This window comes from Castor canadensis, chromosome 14 (assembly GCF_047511655.1).
Source record: "Castor canadensis chromosome 14, mCasCan1.hap1v2, whole genome shotgun sequence".
Taxonomy (NCBI): Eukaryota; Metazoa; Chordata; class Mammalia; order Rodentia; family Castoridae; genus Castor; species Castor canadensis.
In genome coordinates, this window is record NC_133399.1 from 19,429,430 (window position 1) to 19,443,185 (window position 13,756).

The 13,756-nt window shown below is 40.2% G+C and overlaps 2 protein-coding genes across 2 annotated transcripts in view; both read left to right on the forward strand.

Moving 5' to 3' along the window:
- Positions 1-2,254: 2,254 nt before the first annotated feature.
- The window catches only part of LOC109674750 (uncharacterized), a 42,363-nt gene continuing 30,861 nt past the window's right edge, over positions 2,255-13,756 (forward strand). Inside the window, exons 1-2 of the mRNA XM_074053905.1 lie at positions 2,255-2,389; positions 7,019-7,080. Of these exons, the coding sequence (XP_073910006.1) occupies positions 7,078-7,080 (3 nt within the window). The 5' untranslated portion in view covers positions 2,255-2,389; positions 7,019-7,077. The remainder of the gene's footprint in view (positions 2,390-7,018; positions 7,081-13,756) is intronic.
- The window catches only part of LOC109680403 (uncharacterized), a 451,924-nt gene continuing 440,492 nt past the window's right edge, over positions 2,325-13,756 (forward strand). The window contains exon 1 of the mRNA XM_074053911.1: positions 2,325-2,389. The gene's annotated coding sequence lies outside the window, so the exon portion shown is untranslated. The remainder of the gene's footprint in view (positions 2,390-13,756) is intronic.

Sequence of the window (13,756 nt, forward strand, 5' to 3'; positions counted from 1 at the left end):
ATGGGCATTTGGATCTCAAGCCATGCTCCCAAGTTATTTAGTACTATTTTGGTTGTTTTTCATCTAGTGTCTCCCATTTTGACTATGGCTGTCTCATACTACAATCCTTAGACAGACAACTCCCATGTAGGTGGAATTACTTGCAAATATCACAATGCAGAGTTATTGTCTGAGATGATGTTGCATTAACTTTTTGCCTAGGTTGTTCTCAAACCATGATCCTACCAATCATTGTCTCCTGAGTAGAAGAGTTAAGAGGCATGAGCTATGACAAACCAGCACACACTATGATATTTCTGAATTATAATTTTATCCTTGGTGTCATGATCATCAAAGTTTACAAAAACAATCTCCCTTTTTTTTCCATTGCGCCTGATAGTGTGATTTCAGACACTTAATTTTTGCCATCCTTTACAAAGGCATCTTATAACTGATAATTTTTAGCTTCTCTTTAATACTACCACAAAAGATTTATTACACATTTTTTGGTGGAATTGGGTTTTGAACTCAGGGCTTTGCACTTGTAAAGCAGGTGTTCTACTTCTTAAGCCACACCTCCTCCTCACATTTAAGAGGTGACTTGGAATTTGACAGTCTTCTCTTTTGGCAGCTCTCTAAGGTTGCACACTTCTTCCTAAAGTGATTGGGGTTTTTTCATTCTGAATGAGAGAATGAAAATTGAATATTATTTACAGAATATATTACATGTGCAGTAGTATTGCAAAACTTCCAATGAATTTTTGGAGAGAAAGAAAAGGTGGTTAGAAATAAAGATCTCAGAAGAAAGAGTACTGATAAGAATTAAGTGAAGATGCACTAAATCGTTTCTCTCCCTTGGGCATACTGCGGTTTAAAGTTAAGGATTCAAATTTGCTAGGAACATGATCTAACATTTGAGCCATGCCTCCCATCTGCAAAATCACATATTCACATATTCACATTTGTCATCACACATATATATATATATATATATATATGTACTGGGTGCTTATGGTTGCTGAGAAGAAATGCTGAATGAAAGCAACTGAATATGGGTATGGAAGGGAAGACACTGGAGCATTCCATGATACCTGCATTGACCCTGAACTTGTGTAATGTTACTTGAAAGTGTACTGGAGGCCTTAGATGTGCCTACTGAGGAAGTGCTAGGTGTAAGTTCAAATGTCAGAATCACAAAAATGTGGATAAAAAACTAAGTGGTGCTGCTACACAATTAAAATCCCAGCCACTGGGGAGTATATTGCACAAAGATGCTAGTTAGGTTTATTTACTGAGATTGTGTCCTAAAAAAAAAACATACATATATATATACACACACACACACACACACACACACACACACACACACACACTCACAGATGTATTTCACCACTAGACAGCTTTGCTAACTATTGCAGGGTTACTAGGTCTTGGGCTAAACTCAGTAACACACACATACACACACACACACACGAAGCAAAAGGAACAAACTGCATTAACATAAACTGCAAGTACACATTGCAAAATGAATTAACGTAAAAAAATTTAAAAAATAAAAAAATTGATATCCTAATAATGAAAACAAAATGGAATACAGAGAATACACAATTAAATGGGAACTTAAGCCAAGGACTGGTGGCTCTTGCCTGTAACCTTAGCTATTCTGCAGATAGTGGTAGTACGTTTACATTACCTAAAACATCATCCACATATTTGCCATGTGCCTGCTGCTGGGAGACTGTCAGGTGACATTTTTTTGGCAATGTGCATATATTTTCTTTGGTGTGAGAAAGCCCTGGCCATCTGCTTCATTCCAGTTTCCAGAGTTTGTGCATCAGCCCTGCATGGACTTCCTGTGTCCTAGCCTACCTGAATCTCCCCACCTTAACTGACCTGATGAATTTTTTCAGTGGGATATTGAGTCTAGAATTCTCTGAGCAAACCTGTCCTCCCATTTTCAAGGGGAGTATACAAGAAGGTCACAGTGCATATGATGAGAGGCAGGCCCTGGGTCCCTAGGGTCAGGACAACTTCTGCTGAGAGTAATTATCAAATAAACTAAAACATATCTCCTACAAAGGAAGCCTGATTGGCGAGGACAGCTGGAGTATCATTTGCAACTCAAGAGTTTAGCACCTCCTACCCACTCCACCTCCCCGTCACTCAAGGACTTGGTGGGCGGGCGCTTCGTCCCTTAGCCAATCAGATCGGCTGTTTAATCGTAGGAACCAGCCATCCAATGAGGAGCGGCAGTGTTAGGCAATTCACCTTGCCTTCCTCATTGTCGCCATATTTGCCATGCGCCTGCTGAGGGGACATTGTGCAGGCTGCGCAGCTCCTGCAGCTGTGTGAAATTTTCTGACTGCAGGACCATGGGGAGGTCACCTGGACGTGTCGGAGGCGGGAAATGGTGAGAGGGTGGCTGGGCATCCGCAGTGCTGGGTGGCGGGACTGTTGGATCCCGAAGCTGCGGTGGTTTTTACTGGGCCCTGGTGTTCTGGAGACTGCGCCTTGATCACATGGTTGGGGTCTTAGGTCCGCTGCCGCCTGGAAGGTAGCTCTGGACTAAAGCCTTGAACCCCTTCCTGTGTCCCTGTGAGGCGACTTGCTCCCAGACCACTGTCCTGGTGGGAGACTCTGTTTGCAATTCCCTGTCCAGCAGACTGAGGTGGCCGCGGAGCCTCCCCAGCACTTCCGGAGTTTTTGCTGGGATAGGGCGCTTCTGTGCAGTGTCTTCATAACTCTTTACTGAGACCTTGCTTCCCCTTGAGTCCTTCAGCTTCAGGAGAAGTGTGGGCTAAACTCTGTGCCTTGTCCCCTCAATGCAGTACTTCTTAGTGCTAGCAATAAATCCGTAATTTCCACAAATCCTTTAGTTTGTCAGATTCATTGGAAATGCGAATTCACATGTGCATGTGGTTGCCTTCTGAGTGGAGGGGAAACTTTTTGCCCTTCCTGACTTAACTGTTCGTTGTCCTCAGGTTGTTTTTAGAATATTGTTGTATAATGAAATGCTGGTTAGCTTAGACCCTGACTTCAAGAGAATTATTCTAGGTGGAAAGCCCCAAAAATAAGGAATGTAGACATCTCAAGGCAGAACGGCAGTTTGTTCTCAAAGAGAGGAGAACACAAGAGAAGAAATAAATTAGTACTAGACAGACATGGAGATTGGGAAAATCAGTTTTCTCCTGTGATCATCTTGGTCTTGTGTCTTTTTTACTTGTGTTATTTTTGGGGACTGACATTTGAAATCATAGTTTTGCATTTACAGTGCACAGGCCTACCACTTGAACCATATCTCCAGTCTATTTTGCTGTGGTTATTTTGGAAATGAGGTCTGGTGAGCAATTTTTCTAAGGTGATTTTGGCTGTTATTCTGTTGTTGTTAGGTCCCTGGCATTCTTGGGGTGGGCGGAAGGACCTGAGGGTACACCTTAAAACCAGACCCCCTGATTTATGACTGCTTGTTTCTCACTGCCTGATTGTTTCTCGGCTTGCAAAACAACTCAGAAACTTGCAGTTACTCAACTAGCCAGGCATGTCGACCTGTTCCATCTGGTGATCACAGATAATCAGAGACCAGAACTCTCTCCCTCCCCCATGGCTAGGCCCCTCCTGTAAAGCCCACTACCCAATTCAGCCAAGCCACTTCACTTTGAACCTGAGAGTCAGAGCCCGTGGTCTGGATTAATAAATCTTTCCTTTCCACACGTGGCATGGTCTTAATTTGGAAGTACCTTACAGTTGTCAGTCTCCCAAGTACCTAGGTTTACAGAAAGGAGCTGCCAGTACTAAGATCTTCATCTTTTTGTTTTTTTGAATGCATTGGAATTTGAACTCAGGTCCTCACACTTGCTAGACATGTGCTATTACCGCTTGAGTGACCCCACTAGCTCTTTTAGGTGATGGGTTTTTTTCAAGATAGAGTCTCAAGAAATTTTTGCTAGCATAGGCTTTGAACCAAGACAAACCTGATCTCTCTCTCTCTCTCCCAAGACACTAGGATTACAGGTGTGAACCACAAGGACTTGAGTTCTTCCTAATCTTATGGTGACTGTAAAGTGTGATTTGTTTGGTGACTCAGGCTGATATTTGTCAAACCACCTTACTACTATTTACAAATCATTTTGAAGGTATTTGTGATGATTACTTCATAATCATTTTTGAGGCAAAAAAGGGGCATTTGGAAAGTGTGTGGAGGAGTATCTGAGTTAACAAATGGGGTAATTGGAACAATGTTGCTTCTGTGCTCCTTTGCTACTGTGAAAATGAGTGTGGTTTAATTGCAGCTATTTATGAGAGTTGCAACATTCAGAATATATCTTTGCACTACTTTCATTTTGTGTTGAAATAGTTGATTAGACAGAGTGTAATTTGTGCCAATGAAGACAAGTCTTGGAGGCTCAGGCTCCCAGAAAGACACCTTTATATTTTTCTTGATGTGGCAAAAGTTGGTGTATTTGGAAGGCCATGTGAGTGTGTAGTATAGATTAAAAGTTTTGGTCCTTGTGTCAGTTTCTAGCACAGTGATTTTGAAATCCTTAAAATTTCTGAGGCAATTGGAGTGTATTTGGTTGTTTTCCTAAGCCCCATTGAGGCAATGTTTGCATTAATTCTAATGATGGGTCTTAGTGTGTTACATCTTTATAACGTTAGGAAGGTGACTGTCTTGAGCAGACATAGCAAAGAAGTGCTATGGCTTCTTGTCTCTTTCACACTGCCCAGAAGTTGGAGGGGCTGTGCTAAACCTGGAGGGTGTCGGATTTGAACTGAAGGAAAATTAGTTGGTATTTGAAAGTTGGTTTGGTGTTGGTAACACCACATATTTGTTATGCAAAGTGATAGCAAAGAAATTCTCAAAAGTCTTAATATTTGGGGTCTTTGGAGCAATATTTGGTAATGTTACCAGAGTGTCCATTCTTGGTACTTAATGTTTTGTGTGAGATGAAGGCACTGGAGTTGAGCCAAAGTGAAGCAAGGCTCATGAAGGAAAGAGTACACATTGAATAGACTTGAAAGGTAGCAGTTAGGCATAAACCATGTAGTAAATCTCAGCAAAACTAAAATGGTGGAAGAAATCAGAAGGTTTCTGAAAATAAGCATTGCATTTAATAGAAGTCAGCATTCTTTGACAAAGGTTAAGGTAGCTCAGTAAGGTCACAGGATGTTAGATGACTGTTTCCCTCCCCTCACAATGGGTGCATGACAACAGTTTCTGGAGTAATAGATCTTTCCCAAAGAGTCAATCCAATAAACCATATCCCTGTGGTGAGGTTGACCCAAAAGAGTTTGCTCATTTAAATTGTGTAACATTGCCCTAGTGTTCTACCCTGTTAACAGAATATTCTTTTAGGGTGGGAATTGTGGCATTGAAGGTCTGTAGAGTATGGATATATTAAATTTACTGCGAAGTTTTGGTAATGTATGATTTTATCTAACCTTTTATGATTGCTTGTTCTGTGATTTGAAAATATGTGGATGTTCTAATTTATTCCACTTGTCCATTTAGCATTATACATCTTGTTTGTATGCTGTTTTTTGTACTATACTGATAACCTTTGGTGTTGAGCAATTTTTGTACTTGTTCCTTCATGTTACTATTGCCCCCATCTCACGCTATATCTCTGCATGTCATTTTCCTTTTACCGTTCCTTCGTTCTGTGTAAATGGTATTCTTCTGTTGTGTGAAGTTCAGATGGTTATTATAAATTCAGCAAAATGATGTGCTTTGCACATAGCTGGTGTAGTACAATCTTGTGGAAGTCCTTTATCTATTTATTTACTTATTATTATTCAGGGTCTCATGATTTGTAAGGCAAGCACTACACCACTTAAGCCAGTCTGACAGGTTCAGTAATTATATTATCACATTTTCTATCCCCCATTGTAATACCTAGTACTTTTAAAATGTATTGTTAGCAATTTCCCAAACATATAAAAAATCCTTTTCCAGTTAGTTAAGTGCATTTCAAGTAAAATGTGTTGCTTCATGGACAGAGCAGATACTGCTATGTTCCCCACCGTTTTTATTCAACCCATATGTCATTGTTCTTACTGATTGTTCATATTATAAGGGATGATCACCTAGTCTATAATTTACTTTGAATGACTTTTGGCAAAGATTGTCCTTGAGTACCTTGAGTACTAGTGAGGAAGAAAGTAACGAATTGTTGTTCACTTATAATTTCTTGACACTGTCTTTTCTTTATGTGACCTAAGTTCTTAGCTTATATGTTTTTATTTCTTTGTAGAGATCTTTCAACCGTTACCAAATTCAGATACCAGTGATACATCCTGTGAATTTAAAAGTGTTCTCTTTCTCTTCTAGCTGCATAATTTCAATCATTTTCATGCTGGCTCTATTCTTCTTCCTCTAGTCCACCATTAAGCACCTATAATGGTGGTTTCATTGAACTTGTATATCCATCTTCATGCTCTCTGTGTAATCCTTTGATGATTTCTAAGTCTGCACTGATTTTATCTTTTGTAGATAATATTTCCACTTTGCTGTTTCTTCTACATGCTTGCCTATAGTCCTTTGATGATTCTACTTTAAACAGTTCCAAGAAAAGGCTTTGTGAAATGAATCCCCTGCCTGAGATTTTTCAGCAGTCAATTTCTCATTCTCAAAATAGAATTTTGAACCAAGAGCACAAGCTCCTGTGATTGCACATTATAGGTCCAAGTAATTACCCTTCAATTTCAAATAAAGAAGCATGGTGAAGGCAGGGAAAGCAGTATTATTTCACAGCTAGGATATGGTATGGGATGAGGCAGACTAAGTACTCAGCTCATGTTCACCATCTCCACGGTACAGACGTGAGATATAGATGTAAATAGGCAAAGAATTGGAGGTAGGGAGCAAAGATATGCACATTTAAACAGTTCCAGTCACAGGTGTGACGTAGTTGTTACAACTCAGCTATTATGGGAGAGGTTCTGGAGTTGTTACCCAGAGGATGGTCCATCCAAAGGAGGGTCTACTGTTGGGGATTGAGTTGGATTCAGGTCATGAAGAAAATACCTATCTTCTTCCTAGATTCCAAGGGGGCTGCAAGGTGACTGCTGAAGAAGGCTCAGAGAACAGACTGATTCAAAATGGTAGGTGTCACATTTTTTTCTGCTTTTAGTTGATTCATGGACTGAGTATGGAGTCCATGCTTTTTAGGAAAAGCAATCTGAGGAATGCCTACAGTGCTTTTTAAACTGAAGATCCACATTTCCCTGTTTCTTCATATTTGTTGTCATTTGTTCTTTGTGTGTGAAGAGTGGATATGATATTATCTTCATACAAAGTTTTTCCATTTTCCTGGCCTGGCCTAGAACCACAACTCTTCCGAGATTATAGGGTGTCCCCATGGGGAAATGAGTTTGAAATTCTCACACCACATTCCAGGCTCCATTCCCCAGTTGAAGAAAGGTTCATTTTGAAAAGCAGATTCCACTTCACTGCAATGCATCACCAGGCTGGAGTGGGTAGACACCAGGGAGGAGGTCTTAACTGCTGAGGGCTGTTCCAGGATTCAATTATTTGGTTTATGCACCCTCCCTTATAGGAGATTACTTCTCCTGTTGCTCAGATCTCAAGGGGTGAGTTGTGGATCACTAGTCTTTGAGAAGTGCTTGAGAACTGGCAAATCACAGTCTAGTGTAAGTAGGACCCTCTAAATTATGCAGGAAGTGCCTTCTGGTTCTGGACATTTTTCTGGATCACATTGTGGTGCTGAGAGCAATTCTATGTAATTTAGTCTCTCTCCTACTGTGGCTTGTATATGGTCCCAGGTCTGTGATCAGTACTTTACTCAGCAAAGAAGCCTAAAATGCTGTTTGAACTGGCATCCCAGACCCTAGGAGGATGAGGACATAAGAAATGGCCTGAAAAGGTTGGTACAGACCTGGTCCTCCCAAGTACATCACTGCATTTTGTGGCCTGACTCGCTGCTTGTGAAGTTTTGTATTCTTCTCTGCCCTGGGGTGGGACTGTTCAGATGGACACACTCTGGCATCCTGTCCTCTATGTGCAATGGCATAGCCCTTGCCCAGAGCCCTGTTAGGACTCCTCATCACCTGAGCTCTAGGTCTCTCCAGCCTTCAGTGGGTGGGAGGTTTTGGCTCCCTCCATTATCCTTGTGGCCTTGGTGATTGCCCAGAATTAGCTAAGTGTTTAGAAGCTGATCTCAGACTAGAGCCAGGTCCACAGCGCAGTTCTTCTTAGGACTGTAATAAATTCCTAAACTAAAGCTGTCTTTGCATTGCCCAACTCAAGGCAAAGACTCTGCATGCACATGTGGGGTTCATGACAAAGGGGAGATGTTGGGAAGGTGTTGAAGGTTGAAGTTTTTGCAATATCTGACATAATTGGAGTTGTCTAGATAGTATGTTCAAACGATAATTTCAGATGGAGACAAGGACTGATCATATTGAAGTAGCAGTAGCAGGGCAGCACCAACTCGGAGGTCTGCAGGGTCTCAAGGGTGAGGTAGAGCAGGGCTGTGCTTTCTAGGGAGGAGCATACTGTTGTGGATGACTCTGGGAGAGGAAGGATAACAAAGGAGCCATCAGCTCCTTGATCAGATATCCTTTCCCCTGAGCTGACATTGTTTTCAGGTGACCTTAAAAAGGGGTTTTTGGGTTGCCTCAGGTCGAGGGTGGTTCATAGAATTCAGGAGTATAAAAAGGAAACAACCTTTAGGAAAGTTTGCTTATTAGCTGTTCTGTTTCTTCTGAACAATTAAAGTAAAGTTTTTGAGGCAGAAAGGGGATTATCTAAAGTGTGAGCCTTACCTTATGTTAGGTTTCTTGGGGAAAGACATGTAAGTGTAATGGGAACACAAAATATGATGTTATTTAATCATGAGTGATTTCTAGGATTACTTTGCTTTTGTAATATTTCAACTCATTTTATTTTCTTTTTTGTGGTATGTGGTTTGAACTCTTGTCTCACACTTGCTAGGCAGGCCCTGTATCACTTGAGCCTCTGCACCAGAAAGTTGTTTGCATTTTCATTAAGGGGGTTGACCCTGTCAGAATGTACCTCCTGACAGTTGAGAAAGCTTGTGAAGTACAATGGGAAAACAAGACACATTTGGTTCTGTCTGCTAGAACACAGGTTTTTATTACCTTGAGGGTTTTTTTGAGTGTATGGAATTGGTGAGATAGCTACAGCTTCTCTTCTATCTAATAATTGTTGAGCTCACTTGTTGGTATGTTCTTTCTTTTCTTTTTATTTATTTGTTTATTTTTTTGCTTTTTTGCAGAACTGGGGCTTGAATTAAGGGGGTTTAGGGTGTACTTGTTGAGTCACTCTGCCATCCCTTTTTTGTGAAGGTTTTTTTTTTTTCTTCAAGATACAGTCTGACAAACCATTTGCCTGGTCTAGTTTCAAACCGTGATCCTCCTGATCTCTGCCTCCTGAATAGCTAGGATTACAAGTAGGAGCCAGTAGCACCCAGTTTTTTCCTACATTCTTGGGTGTTAAAGGACCAGTTTTTTCCTACATTCTTGGGTGTTAAAGGATAGCTTGAGGGAACAGATATGAGAAATCCTTGTCCTTAAAGACAAGTGACTGATACCAACATAGTGTGACGCCAGTTCTTTTGTCCTATTCTATTGAAGTCTCCCTTTCCCTGTCCTACAAATTGATCCCTCTGTGAAATCAGGAGCTAAGTTCTTAGATGCTAAATTTGGAATATTCTCAGCAGACTCCTGACTCCATTTCCATGTGAAAGATATAGAGTTCTTTTGGAAAAGCCAGATGCAGGTTCTTCTTAAATACAGTGCATCTGCCCACACTGTGGAACATAAGGTCCAGGGAGGAGGCCTGGTCTCCTAAGGACTGTGCCTGGAATCATTTACTGATCCAGTCTCTATACCATGTGATGTATACCTTCTCCTGTCACACGGATCTAATGTGACAGGGCCTTGGTTCAAGAGCCAATGAAAAGAACTGTCAGTGGAGGGCAAGAATTGTCTAGATTGTCCTACCAGAATCCAGTGGGAGGAGGCACCACCACCTAATCTTTGGAAAATGACTTTCTGGTTTCCATCATTTTCTGAATCACTGAGAATTCTTCTGATATGGAGACAGTGGAACTGAATCTCACTCCCCTGTCATATGTGAGCTCAGCTAGGTTGGAGTGAAGAACCCAAGTCATCATAGCAGGTAGAAGTAGTGTTTGTGACCAGTATCCCCAGTCTCAAGAGGATGAGGAAGTTGGACCTGCTTGGAGCAGTAGTGAGAGACCTTGGCATTCTGAGCACAGTGCTAAATTCTGGGGCCTGAGTTGCCTGCAGTGCCCTGTGGCCCTCCATCCTATCTATTGTATGTGGATCTGCAAAGATGAGCAGGACCCTGTCATCCTGTCCAGTACCTCTGAGTAACCCAACCCATCTTGGAGCCCTTAATTCTCTCCCTAGATGATGTGCTGGTGAGAGGTAGTAGCTTCCCTTCAGCTGAAGCTGTGATCATTGGTGTTCACTGCTCCTTCCATACTTCTCAGGGTAAAATTGATGGTCCTGAATTATGTAAAAATGTGGAAGCAGAGTCTTGAATAAACAACCTGATCCCAGACATGTGCTACTTAGGGTTCTAATAAATCTCTAAATTTACAGAGAGCTCACATTGCACAACTCACTGCAATGGTGGTGCACTTGAGTTGAGTTTTGAATGGGAGGGTTGAGATTGTAAACTTATCAAAGGTTTGTGAACATAGTTGATGGTCTCTTTGGTCTGTGCCTAGACAGAATTTTCAAAACTGAAATGAAGATTAAGGCAAAACATGAACTTAGGCTTTCAGTGGCAGGACTACCCCAACAACAGAGTGTGCAAGTGCTTCAAGGCAAGGCAAAGAAGGGCTGTTTTTTCAAGAGTAGTAAAGAGGGACAAAATGTAATAAAAAGAACCTAAGAGGTTGTGGGTAAAAGATGGGCCCAAATTAACTCCTGGACCAGAGATCCTTAGCCTTGAGACTGTGTTTCCTGTGGCAGTGAAGTACGGGTTGATATAGTGGCTCAGGCTGAGGGTGAGCCAGAGACTGACTGGAAAGAGCAGAGAATTTCATTAAGATAACGTGTATAGTTAGGGTTCTTTTTAAGCTGATCAAGTAAGATGATGAATTTGAGGTGGAAAATGGAAGAATCAAAAGTGTGTCCTTCCCTTGTTGGGCATCTAAGTATAATGGGAACATTAAGGAAGGTGGTATTGTGGTCTTAACTACTAGTGTTACCAAGATTATTTTGCTTGGGTAACTTTTCAGTTGTTTGCATTTTCATTGGTAGAATTTCTACTCACAATGTAATTTCTGACAATTGTGGAAGTTGTAATGGACCTTGGGAAAGTCAGAGACCTTTAGAATCTCCAGCTGAAAGAAAAGAGTTATTTTTTTGGTGTGCTCTTCATCACAGGTTCTGGCACAGAATTACTAAAACTCTTAGAATATCTTGAACTATAGGAGCAACTTTGGTTTTTATCCTTTGCCCCTTTAAGTGGTTTCTGAATATATGCTAGAGAGGTGGTAAATGGTTCCATCCCAGATGAACAGAGTTACCTCAAACCATGATTCTACTGTGTTTAGTCTCCCAAGTAGTTATGATGAGTATGAGGCACCAGGGTCCAACAAGTTCTTCCTTCTTGTATTGTGTATTTTAATTGTCTTTCACTTTGGAAATTGAAATAACCATTTTTGAAAAGTTATTGCTTAGTTGGTTTGAAATAGGAAGAAAACACTAGGAAGAAAGCAATAAAAATAATACAAGCAATTCTACTTTTATGTGTATAATTAACACTTGAACTTGTTTTGTTCATTCGTTTTTTTGTTTATATCATTTTGTATAGTTTAGTTTTTTCCAGTGCTTGTGATAGAACCTATGGCCTTGCTCATGCTGAGAAATTGACCTACCACCATGGTATTCATTTCTTTTCTCAAGGATTCACTTATCTTCATATCTCAATGTTTTTGGTGAAGTGCAAATATTTCATGAGCTCCCATCTCCAAAAATATCAAAAGCAAAAAGACTGGATGTGTAGCTCAAGTGGTAGAGAATCTGCTTTGTAAACCTAAAGCCCTGAATTCAAAACTTTATCCAATCAAAAAATTAAAAAGGAGAGAAATGCAGAACATGATGATAAATAATTCAATGTGCTTATCAGCCCACTGGATGCAAGTGTTAGAGAATTCATTAATCAACAACCAATAATAACATTTTTTATGAGCACAATGAATTTTTCCCAAAGAGTAATGTAACATATAGAACACAACAAAGTCTGATTTCCCTGAGAAGGTGTGTTGCCAGTGTGAAGTTGCATAGTACTTGAAGTCAGGTGAGCCACAGGTAAATGCTGGTGGGTGTTCTTTCCTTTTTAAAGGTGTAACTGTGGCTGTTAGGCGACCATTTTCTTTTCAGTGTTTTGACTTTGATGTGTCTACTTATTCTGGATTACATTTCTCTATCAACACATGAAGAATATCTGTGAGGGTCAGAGTCAAAGATAAGTACATTTTGGTAGTATCTTAGATACTGAGTTTTTGCACTTGACATTTTTTTTAGTAGAAACTTCAAGGGACTGAATTGAGATGTTCTGTCTGAGAATTATAAGTGTAGAAGCCTAGAGTTTTCTCACTAGGAGATGGTAGTAAAAGGATACATGCATGCACACAAGGTATCTAGATGCCTTGGTAGATGTGAATGAAGAGGGTCTGTACACACATTAGTGCAGTAGATGGATACAACCTTAATCCTTTCCCTACTTTTTCCATCTTGTCCATTAAACAGTGTTCTTCTATTTTTGACCATTTGGAATTAGAAAAGTATTAGACCTATTCCATACTGAAGCCTTCTGGGTGCTGTCTTTGAGTGAATTTCACACACTCAATTACATGTGATATTGAATTACACTATTTTTACTTTTGTTACAGTGGTCATTGTTTTGGGGTCTGTTCTGTATGTCTTCTGCAGGATATGAAACATAGTTCTGATTACCGTTCATAATATGTCCTGTGGGTATTAAAAACAATTTCAGCACTCTGTTAATTAAAGACTTAAATGTCAGTGGAGATTGCATCAATTGCCAAGCCATTCAAGCATGATGATATTCTGGGACATAGTCTGTGGCAAGCCACACTTGCAACCAAAGAGAGAAAGATAAAGGAAGTGTTTCTTAGCAAAGGGAATAAATGCATGTAAGCTGCTTCATTAGGACATAAACCGAATCAGTCTTGGAGACCTGAGTCATGGGTTGGCATCTGCTCATGGGTAGGGGTGACCTTCCTGGCAGAGTACCTTACTTGAAATATAGCAATTTTGAGTAATGTGCAAGATAACCGTAATTACAGAAATGAATGCAAAATAGGGACTTATAATGAAGGGAAGGAGAGGGTTAAGTGTATGAATATGTCAAAATTCTCTATATGCAAGTATCAATATAGAGTAATGAAATTCATTAAATTATTTAAAAAGGGAAGAGGGGAATACCCTAGTGTAATAGAGGGGCTAAATTTAATCAAAGTTCATTATATGCCTATATGGAAGTATCACAATGAAATCCCTTTATACTGTCAACATACATTAATAAAAAATAAATCTATACATACATGTGAGGTGTGAACAACATGGAGTGTTTGAAGGACTTTGTGGTGGGATAATATTTAGAAAGTATTTGAGACATTTCTTATTTTATTGAGAAAGAATAAAAACTCCTTTTGTCGTGTTTTCCCATCTCTGAAGAAAGTCTTTGACAAGAGTAACTTCATCTTGATTTGGCAATTTTTGCTTTACTAAA